Source organism: Pongo pygmaeus, chromosome 6 (genome assembly GCF_028885625.2).
Source record: "Pongo pygmaeus isolate AG05252 chromosome 6, NHGRI_mPonPyg2-v2.0_pri, whole genome shotgun sequence".
NCBI lineage: Eukaryota > Metazoa > Chordata > Mammalia > Primates > Hominidae > Pongo > Pongo pygmaeus.
The window spans coordinates 99,994,566-100,010,857 of record NC_072379.2 but is presented as its reverse complement, the minus strand read 5'-3'; the positions used below and the strand labels follow the sequence as shown (position 1 = coordinate 100,010,857).

General features: G+C 40.1%; 1 protein-coding gene across 4 annotated transcripts in view; it reads right to left on the bottom strand.

Moving 5' to 3' along the window:
- MAGI2 (membrane associated guanylate kinase, WW and PDZ domain containing 2) overlaps positions 1-16,292 on the bottom strand; it is a 1,485,052-nt gene that overhangs the window by 152,494 nt on the left and 1,316,266 nt on the right. For all 4 annotated transcript variants that reach the window (XM_054494395.2, XM_054494398.2, XM_054494397.2 and 1 more), the window contains 2 exons: positions 11,926-12,017; positions 1,720-1,912 (listed from right to left, as the gene is read on the bottom strand). In XM_054494395.2, coding sequence (XP_054350370.1) covers positions 1,720-1,912; positions 11,926-12,017 — 285 coding nt within the window. The remainder of the gene's footprint in view (positions 1-1,719; positions 1,913-11,925; positions 12,018-16,292) is intronic.

Here is a 16,292-nt window from a genome sequence, read left to right as displayed (position 1 = left end):
GCATTTGGTACACACTTCAACAGCTCGGGTTGATTAAAAGAAAATTCAATTTGCAGTAATCAGCTGGTGACAAGGGGAGCATGAAATTATGTTGGTGCATTGGTTTTGCACTTTGCGGTATATTTCCTTGTAAATCAGGTATCTTTTTAATTTATCTTTAGGTTATAGAACATACAGCACAGCAAACTTTTTATTAAAAAATTCTCTGCAGGGAGAGAGACAGTTAAATGTTAACCAAGCAAGCACTGTCTTCCTCCTGGCATCTAGCCCAAGGATAAGGCATAATTTAAGATGCTTTACTTCTTTGGGTCAAGTGACATGCGATGAATTTCTGAGACAAATGGCACCTCTTAGCAAAACCTTTATAAGATACAAGATATATAGCAGTCTCTACTGGTGAGGGCTAACAATTCTTTTGACTTGCCCTTTTAAATGACCGCCCTTGCTCATGGTCTAGTTTCTAGGTGGACTTAGAAAGAAAAGGATTTTTCGTCACACGAATAAGCCTTATCCTCTCTACTAGTCATTCACAGCCTGTCATTAGCCTGTGGTCCTCTTCTAGAATGCAACTGGTATAACAGCACATATGGGAAGACTCCCTGTATTAGGGAGTGACATTTGCTAAGTTCTGGCCTAACATCTTCTAATTCTCTAGGGGAGAGGACTGTGGTTGAATGGGGTAGGGGACGAAGTAACATAAAGAAATAAGCACTGGCCCTAGAGAGAAGAGTCCCTCTCTGCATTCTTACGGACTCACTGTGGACTGCTGGGCAAACTCTCAAACCTCTGGGCCTCAGTTTCCTCATCTGTAACAAGAGGAAGCTCATATAGCTAAGGTCCTTCCTACTTCTAGTATTGATGATTCTGTATGAGGGCTATCAAGGGGTCAAGCAGAGAAGCCAGCGGGCCGCTGGGGCAGAAGGTGACAGCTGAGCATTATTGGAGCTGGGTGGTTTTGAGGGGAGATAATACAATCCCAATGTTATTGAATGCTCAGATTCTAAAAAAACTGTGATGCTTGTAACTGACATATTCCTTAAAAATATAAATAATTTTTTGTAGGGTTGATATGGTAAAGAGAGGTAAGTGGAATCATATTATAAATACAAGGGCTGACTTTGAAAAGTATGTCTTTGGTGGATTCCTTTATGAAGCTGAGAAAATGGTTGTAAAGGGAATAATTATTTCCAGTTTATCTGTTACATAAATTCGGAACTATATGAATTGTGTTTTCTTGGAGCGAGGTACAGCTGTATTTTTTCTATATCAGGAGCAACAGCTTTATTGTTACCTTTTATCAGGCTGTACAATGAAAGCTAATTTTCCATCCTGGTTGCCTCATTATGGCATCAAAATGCTGTGGCTTTTGGTTTGCAAACACATTTTCAAATGGCATATTTTCCATTACTATCATGTTCTTCTTAGAACTAGCAACTACCAGAAAGCAGAGAGCATACATACCTTAAATTAGCCCCAGGCTATTCTAGAAATTTTTAACAAATACATTTAAAACATAGGCCTCAAAGACTGGATTTTTGTCCAGTGGGGTGAAAATCAGCACTTTCAAAATCATCATTACTTTTGGAATATCTAGGTTGTTTCCTTCCTCATATAATGTAGAAATGGATTTAAAATTTTGTTTAACGTGGCCTTACCATGTCTCACAAAAGCATCTTACCACCTAACCCTCGATTCCTGCAGCAAGCTCCAGGTACATACCTCCACATAGCACCTTTCTTCTCACAGTGAGGTTGACCTGCCCATTGCGGGCTGCGTGGTGCATGAGGTCGATGACATAGCGGTGGGTTTTGCCGGCTACTGGAATCCCATCAACATACACAAGCTCATCTCCTGGGTGAAGGCGGCCGTCTCTGTCGGCTGAGCCCATGGCAATGACAGCTCCAATCAAAATCTAGAGAAGCAGTGAGAAGGAAAGGACATTCACATTTCAATCCTTTTTCCTTTTTTTTTGAAACAGAGTCTCGCTCTGTTGCCCAGGCTGGAGTACAGTGGCCCAGTCTCGGCTCATTGCAAGTTCTGCCTCCCAGGTTCACGCCATCTTTTTCCTTTTTATATACAGTTATATAACTTGTGGAAGATTTGATTCTCACATTTCATCCCTTGCCCTCAAGTCTGAGCATGCACTTGTAAAGTAAAAAAATGAGATGTTGGAAAGATGCCCTTTCAACTCTTTCAAGCTGTTTAGTGCTAGAGATAAATATTTTGAACATGCTGCTGACTGCCATGAAGTTTTGGGGACACCTGCTTTCTGGCTCATCATAAATGATGAATACCCTTAAGAAAAATTCTAATCCCAAATAATCTGATGCCAATTGGCTGAAACAAGGTAAGGATTGAATTCTGGCTCCGTTTCACAATTTGTGTGGTCTTGGGTAAAGCTTCTTAAACTCTGTGAGCCTCAGTTTCTTCACTTGCAAAATAAGAAAAATAATAATCAGACCTACTTCATGGAGTTATTGGGAGAATTGGATGAAATAACTCATGTGAAGCATTTAACTTTTTTCATGGCACTTAACGAGGGATCAAAAAGAGTCAAGGGGAAACTAGCTGTTGCACATTGTTAAATTCTGACAAAGATTGAAAGTTTTCTTTTTCTTTGCTTTGAAAAGCTGGAGGGTAAGGAGAAAACAAAACAAAACAAAGCAAACTCATAGTTGGCTTTTTCTGGCCAGTTGACTTACTCAAAAAAATCTCAAACCTTCTCCAGATTTTTGCTCTATTCTTTTGAATACTTCCTCAGAGCACTGTCCTCTACGCAAAGGACATTCCCAGTTCTGCCTGTTCCCCGAAGTGCTTCTGCTGTTTAGGTGGCTACTGTGGCCAGGAAGTGAGAAGGTACCCATCTGGGAAATGTGGTTATTTTTATAATTCCCTGAACCAGGGACTGTGATGAAAAGCAACACATAAGTTTTCCCATGTTCCATTAGAGGCACTCAGTTTAGTGTCCATTAGCAGGGCTTTTTTCTTTCTTAGAGGAAAGAAAATAGTATTAAATATTTTAATTTTGCTGTTTAACCTATAAACAATTTTTCAAACTCATGACCAATAGCTCCCCCTTTTCTTTTGCCAGTGGCTTAGCCACACAGCAGCTGATGGCAGTGGTTACCATTAGCCTGATGATACTACAGAGGCTATGTTTTATTTGAAATCCCTTGCTTCCAGATTGATTTCCTTCAGGCATAATAATTTCTGTCAAATCCCCTATCTGTGAATTCCAGCTAATTTGCAGAGTTGCTCCATCATGGCCTTCAGGCTTGCATGTCTTCAGGCTTAGCAGCAGAACCATTCCTTTGTACTTAGTCTCACTGCACAGTGTGGCCTGTTAACATGATAGCCAGATCTGAATGCCCAGAACTTCTCAGGTATGTGCAAAGTTATAGTCTGAAGGGCGTCACAGACTTAGTCCATGGAATAGCTCTCTTTCTACATAGGAATGAAAATTTCCCACACTACTTCTGCTTTCCCCTTATTCCTGGGGAGTGAGGTAGGGTGAGAAATAGATTTGCTTCTGTGTGGAATATTAAGTGTTCTGACAAATGATTCATGATTGCTGTCACAGGACAGGCCTGACATCTCCTGCCTTAGACTGGCTGCACAGTGCAGTTCTTTCCCTGCAACTCACTGTAACCATTCACTACAGTCCAGAAGTTGGGTATGCTCTGATATTCTCCACTTTCCCTTCTTGTCATGCCAACCTGAATTTATGAGTTGCTTTATAGAGATGTTCCAGTCTATTCTTCAAAAGGCTCAACCCACTATGGAGCACTTCAAAGATTTGGTAAGTGCTTTGTGCAAAAGCCAGTTAAAATAAATGTTTCTCCACTGCCCCATGAAAAGGTGCATTTAGTTGGTTTGGCCTAAAGAAAATGCTTCAACCTTTAGCTTTCCTATACACTTTAGTGAGAGAGTTTATAGCTAGTAATAGAGAAAAAAAATGACTTGTGAACTTCTTGGCTGGTTAATAATCAATTTTAAGGTATAGCTTTGATTCTAACTGATGAAAGTAAAACACAAAATAGTGGTTACAACTGAGAGAGCCATAGCTGCTACTGGGCCTTATACAAAAATAGTACAGATGAAATTTCATATCAGAAAATTCCTCTCTTGCTGTAGGAGAACAGCAAGATATACAGCAACATTTACAGATACTCTCAACATTACAGTGTGTGCCAGCAGTCTAATATCATTTATTGAAAAAAAGAGCCCAGTAAAAGATCTGCTTTTCTACCATATTGCTGTGATATGAAGTACTCCCCTCATTAATTCATTTATTCAACAAATATTCATTGAGCCCAGGATACTTTTAGGTGCTAGAAATTCATCAGTGAACAATAAACAAAAATCACTACCCTATAGAGCTTCCATTCTAGTGGTCAGACAATCATAAATATAATAAATGTGTAAATTATATAGGATGCCAGAAAGGATGTACTATGGAAAAAATACAGTGGTGGAGATTGGTGTCAGTCATGTGGTCAAGGTAGTGCTAGAGTTGGTTAGAGTAGACCTCTTACATATTTATTTCTAAATAGGCAGTATATTCAATTACTCCTTCAATTGAATATCTAATAAATAGCATATTCACTATAGCACAAGTATAAATTACATAGTATTACATAATTATTATATGTATGTATTATTATATAGTTACTTTATATAATGTATCCTTAGCTGTGTTTCAAAAAAAGGTTGCCATACTGTTAAATAAAGTTAAATTGAGCTGAGCATGGTGCGCTGTGTGGGTGCTAGTGGTGCTTGCCCATTAGCGGTATTGTACAGTTACATTTGCTCCATCCATCAGGAGCTGCAGCCTTTGCTGGGCAGAGGCTGACCACTTGCAGCGTCAATGCTTCCAGCTCTCCCGCCGCTGTGCTCCTTAGCCTTTGGCTTTTGGCATCTTTGTGCATTATATTTCACTGCTGACACAGAGATAGCTCGATATATCTCTCTATTCCGAGAAAAAAAACAACTTTTTTTCATTTACTTCCAATATGATTTGTACATTTGACACATTCTATTATTTCCCCTTTGCCACCGTAGGGACTGGATAATCTATGATTCTATCTTGCACTGTAACTCATATTGGTTTCCCTACGCATACATTCTCATGTTCGCTTAAGCTCTTGCGAACATGCCTCAGGATATCTGACCCTTTAAGTCAGTAGTTCTCAAACTTTTGGATGCATAGGAATCACCGGGTGAGCTTATTAAAACAGTTCTGGACCCACCCCATGAGAGTCTGATGCTGCAGGCCTGGGAGGGGCCTGAGATTCTGCCGGCTTAACAAGCTCCCAGGAGTTGAATGCTGCTGGTCCACAGATCAATCACCCTTTGATAGCAAGGCTCTGATTCTTCTCACTTCCCAATAGCCACAGGATCTGTGGTCTCACTGATCATGTTCCAAGTTGGCTGAGCACAAGACCTGAGCTCCCTGACCCATCACAGTAGCCGCTTTCTAGTTCTGCTAAGACACCTATTCCCCTTACCAGTGGTGCTAGGATCAGGATCCCTTACTTACCAGGTGACACCCTTTTAGTCTTGCTGACCCCTGGCCCACTGGCCAGTGAGCCTTCCAGCCAACTCTAGCCTTGCCCCATTCATTACCTCCCTCTAGCCCAGGGGGACTCTTCAGCCTCAGCTGACCCTTCAGTTCCACTATTCAGTTTTCTCTTCTCTGCCCTCTTGGAGGAGGGGTTTTTTTTTTTTTTTTCCTATCCCCATTGCTTTGGCCCCGAAGGAAGAGCTTTGTGGCAAAACAGAGCAAGAAAGAACTTCTCCATGAACAACTGATCTGTGGCCCTATCTTTTCAATTGCCTTCTCTAAAACCCCAAAGAAATAAAACAATTCTACTTTATCTCTCGCTGTGAGGGCACAGAACAAAACAGAACATTTGATGTGAAATAACAGCAATATACCTAATGCTAGATGACGAGTTAGTGGGTGCAGCGCACCAGCATGGCACACGTATACATATGTAACTAACCTGCACATTGTGCACATGTACCCTAAAACCTAAAGTATAATAATAATAATAAAAAAATAAAGTACAATTTATATAGAAAAAAATAAAGTTAAAAAAAAAAAAAGAAATAACAGCAATTCACATTCAAATGGCTACGATCCCAGTAAGCCAGGGGAAAAACTCACACTAAAAAGAAAAAAAGAAACAACAAGTAAGACACAAACAAACCCAAAACCACCTTTCCAGGCCTTTTGGTCGCTTTAATTCTTTCCTGCACTGCCCGATGTTAGCCTAAGCCCAGTAGTATCTGCTCTGTAGTATCTGTAGCCTGGGACAACTTCTCACTATGGGGAGCAGATTTCAGGCTCTTTCCTTCTGAAACTCCTCCAACCAGTGTGCACCAGACTCCTGTGCCAAAGACTAGGTCTGTCATTGTCTGGCTTTGAATGGCTTTTCTCCAATGCAGTGTTTTCCAGATCTCTCCCTCTTGATGCCTTTCCATCTCCTCAGCTCACAGCTGGAAATCCCATTTTTGTTCCTTTCTGGCAACTTTTCACTTCTTTCTATTTCTATTGTTATTTAACTGTGAAAAGTATTTCCTCTTGCAGGAAAAATGCCGGTATGCTTTGTCTGAGCAGGAGTCCTGCTGTTCATTATTTGCTGAAAGCCGTGCTGTTGTGTTTAATGTGCACCCTGGGATGTCAATACCATTTCGTATATATGGAGGCAGAAACCCATTTGATGTACTTATGAGACCTCCTTTAGTTGGGACCAAATCACCTTACACGCCTCTTCCTTTGTAGCTCACCATCAACTAAATGAGGCTAGCACATTTTGTTTGTTATCTCTGGACTTAGAATGTGGAAAAGCTGGAAGGAAAGGCTTATGGGAGATCTTTACAGTTTCACTCTCCCGGACAGGGTCATTCGGAGATTCAATATTATGGTTTTCAGGACTAATTTTTTGGCTTTGTTTGTTTTGGAGAGACTTAGGCTGCTACTTTATGGCTTAAATGTCAAAATTGTAACTTGCAGCATGAGTATGTCTTAAATCATTCAAATGAAGGAGTAAACCAGAATAAATCTAAGTAAACACAATAGGATAACCAGCAATCCATGTAATCTGAGGAGGCTTATCATAAATACTTGATGCCTGCCCACTGGAGGGGAGAAAGGATTCGGGAATGCAAAGCCAGTATTTAGAAGTGATAGGAACCTGGGAACTTGTGTATAAACCAGGCAGAAAGATGTCCTGAGGCTGGGTGGTGATCATGGCTGCATTCACACATCTGAGCTTCATTTTGAACAGTACATCTTCCATTCTGGTAACAGTTCTATTGCTTCTGTGCCAGGCAAAGTCCAGCAAGACCACTCTCCTCTTGAGCCAGCCAAGACTATTCCCTCCCTGTGACTCAGTCATGCAATCCCTTCTGCTTTTGGAGGAGGAGGGGAGCAGTTGAAGATAATATCTACAGAATAGGGTGCTGGCTTCCCCCCAGAGCAGACAAATCATGAGCCAAGGGGTCCAATAAATTCAGAATTTCATTTTGTAAAGACTCTATTAAAGTAAGTATCATAGAAAGAATTAGAAACTTTGTTGCTTTGCCTTATATTTATTTTATAGTTTAATGTTATTTGTATTTATTAGTGGAAGAAAGGACCTGATAATCTTTTCGGTGCTTAGGTTAGGTTTTGTAAATATCTGGCCCTGGTTGAAGGCTCCATTGGCATAAAATATTCATCTTTCCAATGTCTTTTAATTCAATCCTCTGGGATGGGTGCTGGGATGGGAATCTCAAAGATAGTAGCTTTAAAGAGTAGCACAGGCATACAGGAGTTTTGGGAACTGCAGCCAGGCTCAGTCTAAAAGGGACCATTGCTTAGTTCCAGCCAGTCGTTGTCATGGAGAAAGGCAAGCTCAATGTTGCTAAATTTAATTTTCAAGAGAAGATGAAAATCCATTTTTCAAAAGGTGAAATTAATTGGTGCTCAACAATTGTAAAATACTGGGGGAACTAAACAAAACATGCTGTAGGGCCGCCAGGATGCTATCTCCGTTTCTGGGACTAGGCCACTTTAATTCTACAGAGCCTGTAGAATTTAGAGGCCTCAGAAAATATAAATTCCAGATCCTCATTTGTTCTGAGAAGCTCAGGTGACAGTTTTGACTTGGTGGAAAAAATACTCTCTTCAATTCCATTTAATAAATATTTACTGTACCAGGCTAGGCTTGGAAGACATAAACACCATTAAATTACAGTCCTTGCCTTCGAGGAGCTCAGAGATTAGTAAAAGCGGGAAAAAAGAGCATGTGAGTCAAGTGTATTCTGGAACAAACAGAGAGCTCATCTTTCTGGTGAAACTCCTTAGGTTGGTAAGTTTGAAGTATTATGTTAGTATAAGTGCAATGGATTCTAGATGGGTTTACCCTTAAATGCCCTGTAATTGTTTCAGCTAGTGCTCAATTACAGTGTCCCACAGAATGATACAAAAATTGCCTTAAAGTTGTATTTTATTTTGAGCATGGTTTCATTTTGTTTCATTCATTTGATATCTTTTAAGCACATGGCTTTGCCATAAATAATTTGGTCTCAGCCCAAAGTAAAGTCTGGCCATTCTCCTCGGTTCCTGAAAGGTAACCTCGAAACCCTTGGAATTAGGAGTGTCTTTGTCATTCATGGTGAGCCCCTTTGACCATACCTGATGGTTTATGCTAAGAAGATGACTCAGGATGGGGCCAGCCACACCAATAATCTTAGGGTAGGGGCTGACCATAGCCGAAAGACCAGCAATGTAATTAGAAGGTTGCGCCTTTGAGCCACATGATATCAGCCTGGCCTCTGGGGAAGAAAGGGGGCTCAAGATTGAGGTCATCCTTGTGGGCAATGGTTCAATCAATCATGCCCATGTAACAAAACACTGGGATAAAAACCCTGGACACCAAAGCTTGGGTGAGCATCCCTGGCTGGCAATCCTCTCTGCATGAATGCTGGAGGGTAACAAGTCCCTAAGGGTGATGGAAGTGTCCCATTTGGAACCCTTCCAGACTTCATCCTGTGCACCTCTTCTTTTGGCTGGTTCTAATTTTTATCCTTTCACTACAATCAAACCGTAATCATAAGTACAGCACTTTCTTTAGTTCTGAGTTGTTCTAATGAATTATTGGACCTAAGGAAAACTGTGAGCACAGGACAGTTCTCTGGGTGGCCTTGGACTCACCCAATTTTTTCCTATTTTTCTCTTGTAGTTCTCAAGAATAACTATAGAAAGTGATAGGAACACAACATCTTGAGATAAAGAGGGGCTAGCTGGAACAGCCTGCATTCTGTTCCAGTCCCCCCTAGAAACAGGATGTCCTTCAGTGCTTGAGTCCAGTGTAACATACTTCTCCAGGGTACAAAACCCATAGTAGGCTGCTTTTTGGGGCCCCTCAGCTGAGGTGCAAGTGTGAGTGGAGACTCCATCTGTCCTAGGCAGCTTTCCTGAGCCTCGGGGAACTTGCTCTTCATGAATCCTTGGCTTCTACTGTCACTTGCTGCCTCCCTGTAAGTGATAAATCCACTTCATGTAGCCTGGTGTGTGGGTGGGTGTTCTGTCTCAACAGACACAGATAAGTTGGCAACCAGTGCATGGCAAACCTACTATATGGTGGGGCCCCCAGATTCAGAGGTAGTGTTTAAAGTTGGGGTGGTCTGTGGAGACTGTTCCCTTAGACTCTGACATTTGGCAAACTTATTTCAGCTGATGCCAGGAGTCTCGGGCAGAGGTGGCAGTCTGAAGACTGTGACCTTAACCTCGAGTTTGGCTCACTCTGGATAATGACACATTTTTCAATTATGGAGCACTCATGTTGGAAAAAAAGGGTAAGACAAAGTTCTTGCTAAAGAGAAATTTAAAATCCTGCTGATTAAACAAAATAGGCAGACACATGAACAATCCTGAAGGAAGCCAAGCTGTATAAATATCCTGCAGAGGTCAGGAGGTTCTGTAGCATAAATCAGTGCGTTAAATGCTTACAGATATGAAGGGACTTGAGAATGTTTTCAGTTCTCTCTATTATAAAACAAGGTGAATTATAGAGGGCAGGGAGGCTAGAGGGCTGACTCAGTCACCTAGGATCCCAGGTAATCTCAGAATCAGAGATGGGGGAGAGTAAACAAAGCTGTGAATGGGAGTAAAACACAGCCAAGAGTTCCTTTTCCTTGTGACATGAGATTCTTAATTTAGTCTCTGAATAAATTTAAGTCTGAAGTTACTTGAGCCCTGTATTTTACCTCAGCATTTTCCCTCCTCTCAAAGCACTAAGAAAAATCTGGTCAATCCTCCTTGGCAAAAGCACCTTCATGTCTTCTTTGGCAGCTGGGAAGTTAGTGACGTTCTGGTTGACTGTTGCCAAATTTCATCCCCAGGAATTCGGAAATAAGTCTTTTTTCCTGGAGAGCCCTCATCCTTGGAGTATAAGCTCAGCTTCCTGGGGTTTTCTGTAGAAAGGGACCTCATCAATCATCGAGTTCAACTCCTCCCGCAGGGCAGAGGAAGCGCCTCAGGGTTCCTGCCAGGTTCCCATTGCTTGCTTGAATACCTCTTGTGGGAAGGAGCCCACTCTTCACCCAGGCAATCTACTTTACTCTGATACAGTTTTAACTGTTTCAGATTCCTTTCATTTATTAGATTAACTTTTTTCTCCTGAAGATTTCTGCCCAGGTTTTATTTTTATTTTAAATTTTATTTTCTGGGACCAGGCATGGTGGCACATGCTGTAGTCCCAGCTACTCAGGAGGCTGAGGTGGGAGGATTGATTGAGTCCAGGAAGTTGAGACTGCACTGAGCTGTGATCGCACTACTGCACTCCAGCCTGGGTGACGGGGCAAGACTCTGTCTCAAGAAAACCACATATATATAATATTTATAGTACATATAGTATATTTCCTGGGAGAATCTAGTAACAAGAGAAACAAAATTGATAATGATAAACATTTATTCAGCACTTAATATGATCCAGACATAATGCCAAGACCTTTATATATATATATTATCTCCTTTAATCATCAAAGCTACTCTACAATAGAGCACTACTGTTATCCCCATCTTGCAGATGAGAAAGCTGAGGCTTAAAATTTAACTCCCTTACATGAACTAGGATGGAATTCAGGTGCCAGAGCCGGATGGGATGTAGACAGCTGACTGCACTGCTCAGGCCCTTCACTTATTCAAAACTTTCGTGGACCTAACTTAGTCACACTGGGTACTATTTAAGACACATCTTTTACAATGACTGTTTTATAGCTTATATTTTAACATATGCTCATAAATCTAGCCTTGCTGTGTTTTCTGTGTATTAGTGACTACTAGTATTTTATGTTCCACTCTGAATACACACACACACACACACACACACACACAAAGTGTTCTACAAAGCCCTTCTAAATTTCCCAATATATATTATGCCAACTGAAGTTGACTTTCTGAACACCTTCTGGTAATCTCTTAATTCAAATCTGGCTGAGATTCTGCAGTGCTGAGCTTGATTTTATTTGTGTTTATCCCTGTGTTTTATCTCCTTTGCTGTTTTGGTTAAAAACATACATAATTCTGCTGTTCCCAGTTGGGTATTACCTCAAGTCATAAATTGTTACCCAAAGATACCAGGGGTTCAGTGCAATTAGATAACGAAAATACTCAAGAGGAATTCAATCGATTCTAAAAAAGAGCAATGTCCCTATTGCATGTGATTTCTAATGAGATATTTGTCGTGGAGATAACTGCATGTCGTGAGATCTTTTTAAAGAAAACAGCAAGGAAAAAAAAAAAAAACAAAGCTTAAACTTCTTTATGAGAGTCCTAAAACATTTCCTTTTAGATATCACACTAAACACTATTTTCCCTCGTGTTTACTCATACAATACTGCCCCAAGCATGGAAATAAAGAAGATTCAACTTACAGGCTGTCCAGGCTCATCTCCCCCGAGGATTCTGAAGCCAAATCCAGACTCCATCCTCCGAAGGTGAACATCCAATTCCTTATAATCCGGACCTGGCATAAAGAAGATCCCATTGAGTAATGAATCCTGCCTCTTTCCCAGCCCCTGAGGAACTGAACATACCAATGATAAATTAATTTTGTGGATGTGATTAATGAGAGTGCTGTTAGGGTCAATGGAAACCATAGAGGATACAAAAAATATGGCAGCAAAAAAGTAGGTATTCCAAATTTAGGTAGTCCCTGGAATAATAGTGACCAGCCAAGGGCACTACTGGGGTATTACCAGAAGCAGAAAGGGTACATGAATTTTCTGAGTAAAAAAATTGATGCCTTTATAATTCTTGATTTTCCTGAGAGCATTCAGATTGCCCTCAAGAAGCTTGACTGTCACTTTGAGGATGTTTACTCTGATTAGAACAATTATTACGCAAGTAAGAGAGAACAGATGGCAAAACCCTGGAACTGTCCAGTAAAGCACTGCCTGGTAATTTATTAATATCTGTTTATGACATGATGCATCCAGTTTAGGAGTGTGTGTGTGTGTGTGTGTGTGTGTGTCTGTGTGTGTGTGTAGGGTATAAACGTATGCCCGATAGAAGTTGTCTCTTTTAAAATTGCAAAAATTAGAAGATATAGAATTTAAACTTTCTTGTATTGAGGTTCAAGAAGCATTTATTTTCTGACAAACTCCTTTAGGGTTTTTATAACTTACAGGTAGAAATTCATCTGGGTCTAACATGGACTTTTACCCCCGAAACATTTTAGAATGTGCAAGCCATAGATTGACTTTTGACTTCATGAGAGTACTCAAAATAAATAGAAGATACTTTTCTGAAGTCAGCTGAGAGAACAGAGTTGTATTTCAAAATAAGCTGAAAAACTCTCCTGAATGTCATTTTTCAGCCTTAGAAGAAACTAAAACTATTAAATATAAAAAGATTTTGAATTTTAAGTAGAATCTGATTTATGCTTAGCCTGTCCCCTTGCCCCTTGGCACCTTCCTCGGGGGAAATACTTCAGTTGTGACCAAGCTGCGCATACTTTCATGCCCACTGCTGGGGTGCCAGCAGATGATCAGCAATTTAAAGAACTATTTATTATGCTGTCTTCTCTTGCTTAAGAAATGTTTAGTGATTTCTGGACCTGAATGGTTTAAAGGAGGTATTAGAACTGATAGAAGCAGGTATTAAGTAAAATTCCCCTTGCTTAAACAGGATAGTTGTAGAAATTAAGACGAGATTTCAGAGAATTCTCATGGGACAAAAATCTATGTCTGAGCCACATGATTATACAGTAGCACTTGTCGTGGAGAGAGGCTCATTGAATGCTGGCCAGGCAAATATTTTCCGGGCTCTGCAGTAGGTGGGACTGCTGGAGTGATACAGTGTACAAAGCACAATTATACAGGCTTGCCTTGGTGCCCAACAACCTGGGCTATTCCCAGGGATATACGAAAGGCATCATTCACTTCTGAGATGTGGGCAAATGCCGATTATTTGTCTGGTGCTCTTTTAAATAAAGATGAATCAGGCACTTAAGTACATATGTTTGTATGCATTGTACAAGATTCAATGAGCAGTCATACCCTTTTATGACAAAACGCACATATGACCAAGACCTTTTCCATTCAATGAATAATATGAAACTCTGCAAGAAGAATAACCAGTTAGACCTCCACATCCTTTAGAAATTATATAATCAGTCATATTTTAAAGATGGGAGAACTTAAAAAATTCCATCCCTATTGAATAGAGGTGGTGGCAGAGGAAAGATGAAAATTTTGCCTTACACTCTATGAGACACAATTGGCTTTTGAACTCAGCATCTTCTGAAGTCTATATATCATGTATGAAATCACATATTGGGGTGTGTGCTAAGCCTTTGGGAGTCTGGAGGCAGATGGAGTAGAGCTCTACAAAATCATAGCAGGTAGCTGTACTCCTCCCAAGGGAAGGAGAAAGACAAGGGGAGATCGGAGATGACAGATATTGCTCAATCACTGTTCAAACTTCTACAAGTTGAGGATAATACAACTGCTTATGGCAATCTCTTCTGTAAGTCACTTTAAGCTTGGAGGAACTCTAGACCACATACACATTAAAAATACAAATAGAAGGTGCTGTATTTGTGATACTTAAAATGATAGAGCCAGCATATGTTTAACTGGAACTTTTCATCTCCTGTATTCTTCTCACTTTTGCATCACCACTGAATATGCTAAATGGGAAATTGTTCTTCCAGTGACTTCGGCACCCATCCATATTGCACAAGGAGCTTTACAGGACCTTTATTGTGTGATCCATCTTATTTGCTACGTAAAACTTTTCCCCTAAAGAAATGCTGAAATTAGGACCATCTCAGGAATGGAACTTTGAGAGGTGTCAAGGCACAAGAAGTTTGTCTTTTGTCAGAGAATCTGTGATTCCTGGAGGAATTAAGGGGCTTTCTTTAATGAATAACTTATGACTTCCTTTTAGGAGAAAAATCTAGATTTTAGCAAGTAAATTTTATTGAACTCTGAAGAACAGAGACACGAATAAGGCATTTATTCTTCTCTTCCTGCTCTTTATGCACATTTTGGTGACAATTCCGATCCTGTTGCTCTGACCCACCCTGATTTCAAATATAGGGTGGCATGTGCCAGCCATTTATTTCATCTTCACTCCTCCATTCTTCCCAGCAGGGGTGGCCAGCTTCATGGTTCATGAGCAGGTAGAGAGAGGCAAAGAGAAAACCCCTTAGAGAAGAATGCTGGTAGACGTGATTTATTTTTTATTTCTTTGTTAATTTTGAACACAGATTCAGAGGCTGCAGGGTCTGGACATTTTAGAGAAATAGTCAACTGGAAAAAAAGTTCATATGATAGATTGTGCCTTGAGGCAGCAGTATTTTTTTTTTTTTAGGGAAAATAAGAACATTTCAGGAAGTTAATTTTTCTTTGGTTTCTTTTTTTCCTTGGAGTCTGGCTTTACAAAATAACTAAAATTATATGTACAAAGCTGGGAGACATCATTCTTTTCCCTTCCTGCCTTGTTAGCTCTCTTGGCAGATTGTGATGTTTCTGAGTTTCCCCTAGCTGCTCTTCTGGCCCGACGACATGTTTCAATTACTGTATCATATTTTATCTCTTTCCTTATTAATGCAAGAACTTAAAGTGAAGAAATCCAAGGGCCAACTCTTTACCTCACTGCAACAGAGTTAACAATCACTATTCCTTTCTCTTGTTTCAAGAAACTATGCACCAGGGAGGTTGTTAGATGAGGGTGTCTGGTAGACACCTATTTGGACCTGAGTTGCTTTGCATGTTGTTCAACTGTGCCCCATCCTTTTACTCTTCTGTTCCCTTCTTTATTTTTTCTGTGCTTTTTAAAAAAATCTTCTTTTTCCTCAGCACTTTTTGCATAACTGTCAGGGACACCCTCAGATGTCGCTTAATGCAGCTCAGGAGGAGGCAGTGGTTGTAAAGAAATGGACTAAGAGGAGACAAAGCATTCTTTGGATATTAGTGTTCAATGGCCAGCTGTGGCTAGTGTTGCTTCTTAAAAGTTGGGTCCTCGGATCCTCAGGCATTATGGAACAAAGCATCTCATGATCCTCTTTCTAGATGGAATTTTACATGACCACTGTGGCAAGTTACTGAAATGAAATTTAGAAGTCTTAATTTATTCTGGGCTCACACCAATATTGCAAAAAAGAACTTTAAAAAGTAGCAAATGGTGAGCACATCCAGTATCATGACAACCTCTCTCATAATAAAGAAAAGCAGATTTCAAAAGTTGATTCCTACTTCACATGAAGACTCTAGGGGCTTCACATGCTGTATGTTTCCTTAGTCTTGCTTTTGAAAGAAGTAGCTTTGTGCACAGTTAGGGAAAAGGCTGGGTAACTGAACACGACTGATTAATTTTATGAATGGATTTAATCTTCAAAAATGCAAAGAACAACATTTTTATGAATTAATTTGGCACATGGGATGCTGCTGTAAACATGTCAATTAAAATTTGGTACTTGAATCCCCTTTCATGTTTTAATTAAAACATAAGTACTATGGCTTATCATCACAGTTTGGCACAGAGGATACATTTATTCAATTTTTCCTGCTGGAAAGAGCATCACTTTTTTGGCTTTTCCTTGTAAAGAGATCTAGGAAAGTTAGCATGAGGAAGATATCAGGAATCAAAAAAGGTTGTTAAACATGGTCTTGACTTCTGGATTTCTATGCACTCCAGATATAGAATGAGTTAAACAGGAATTATATAGTTTCTGTTGCTCAAATCTAACGTTACCTGGTAAGTAGCTAATACTCTATCCTTTAAAATATCCCTT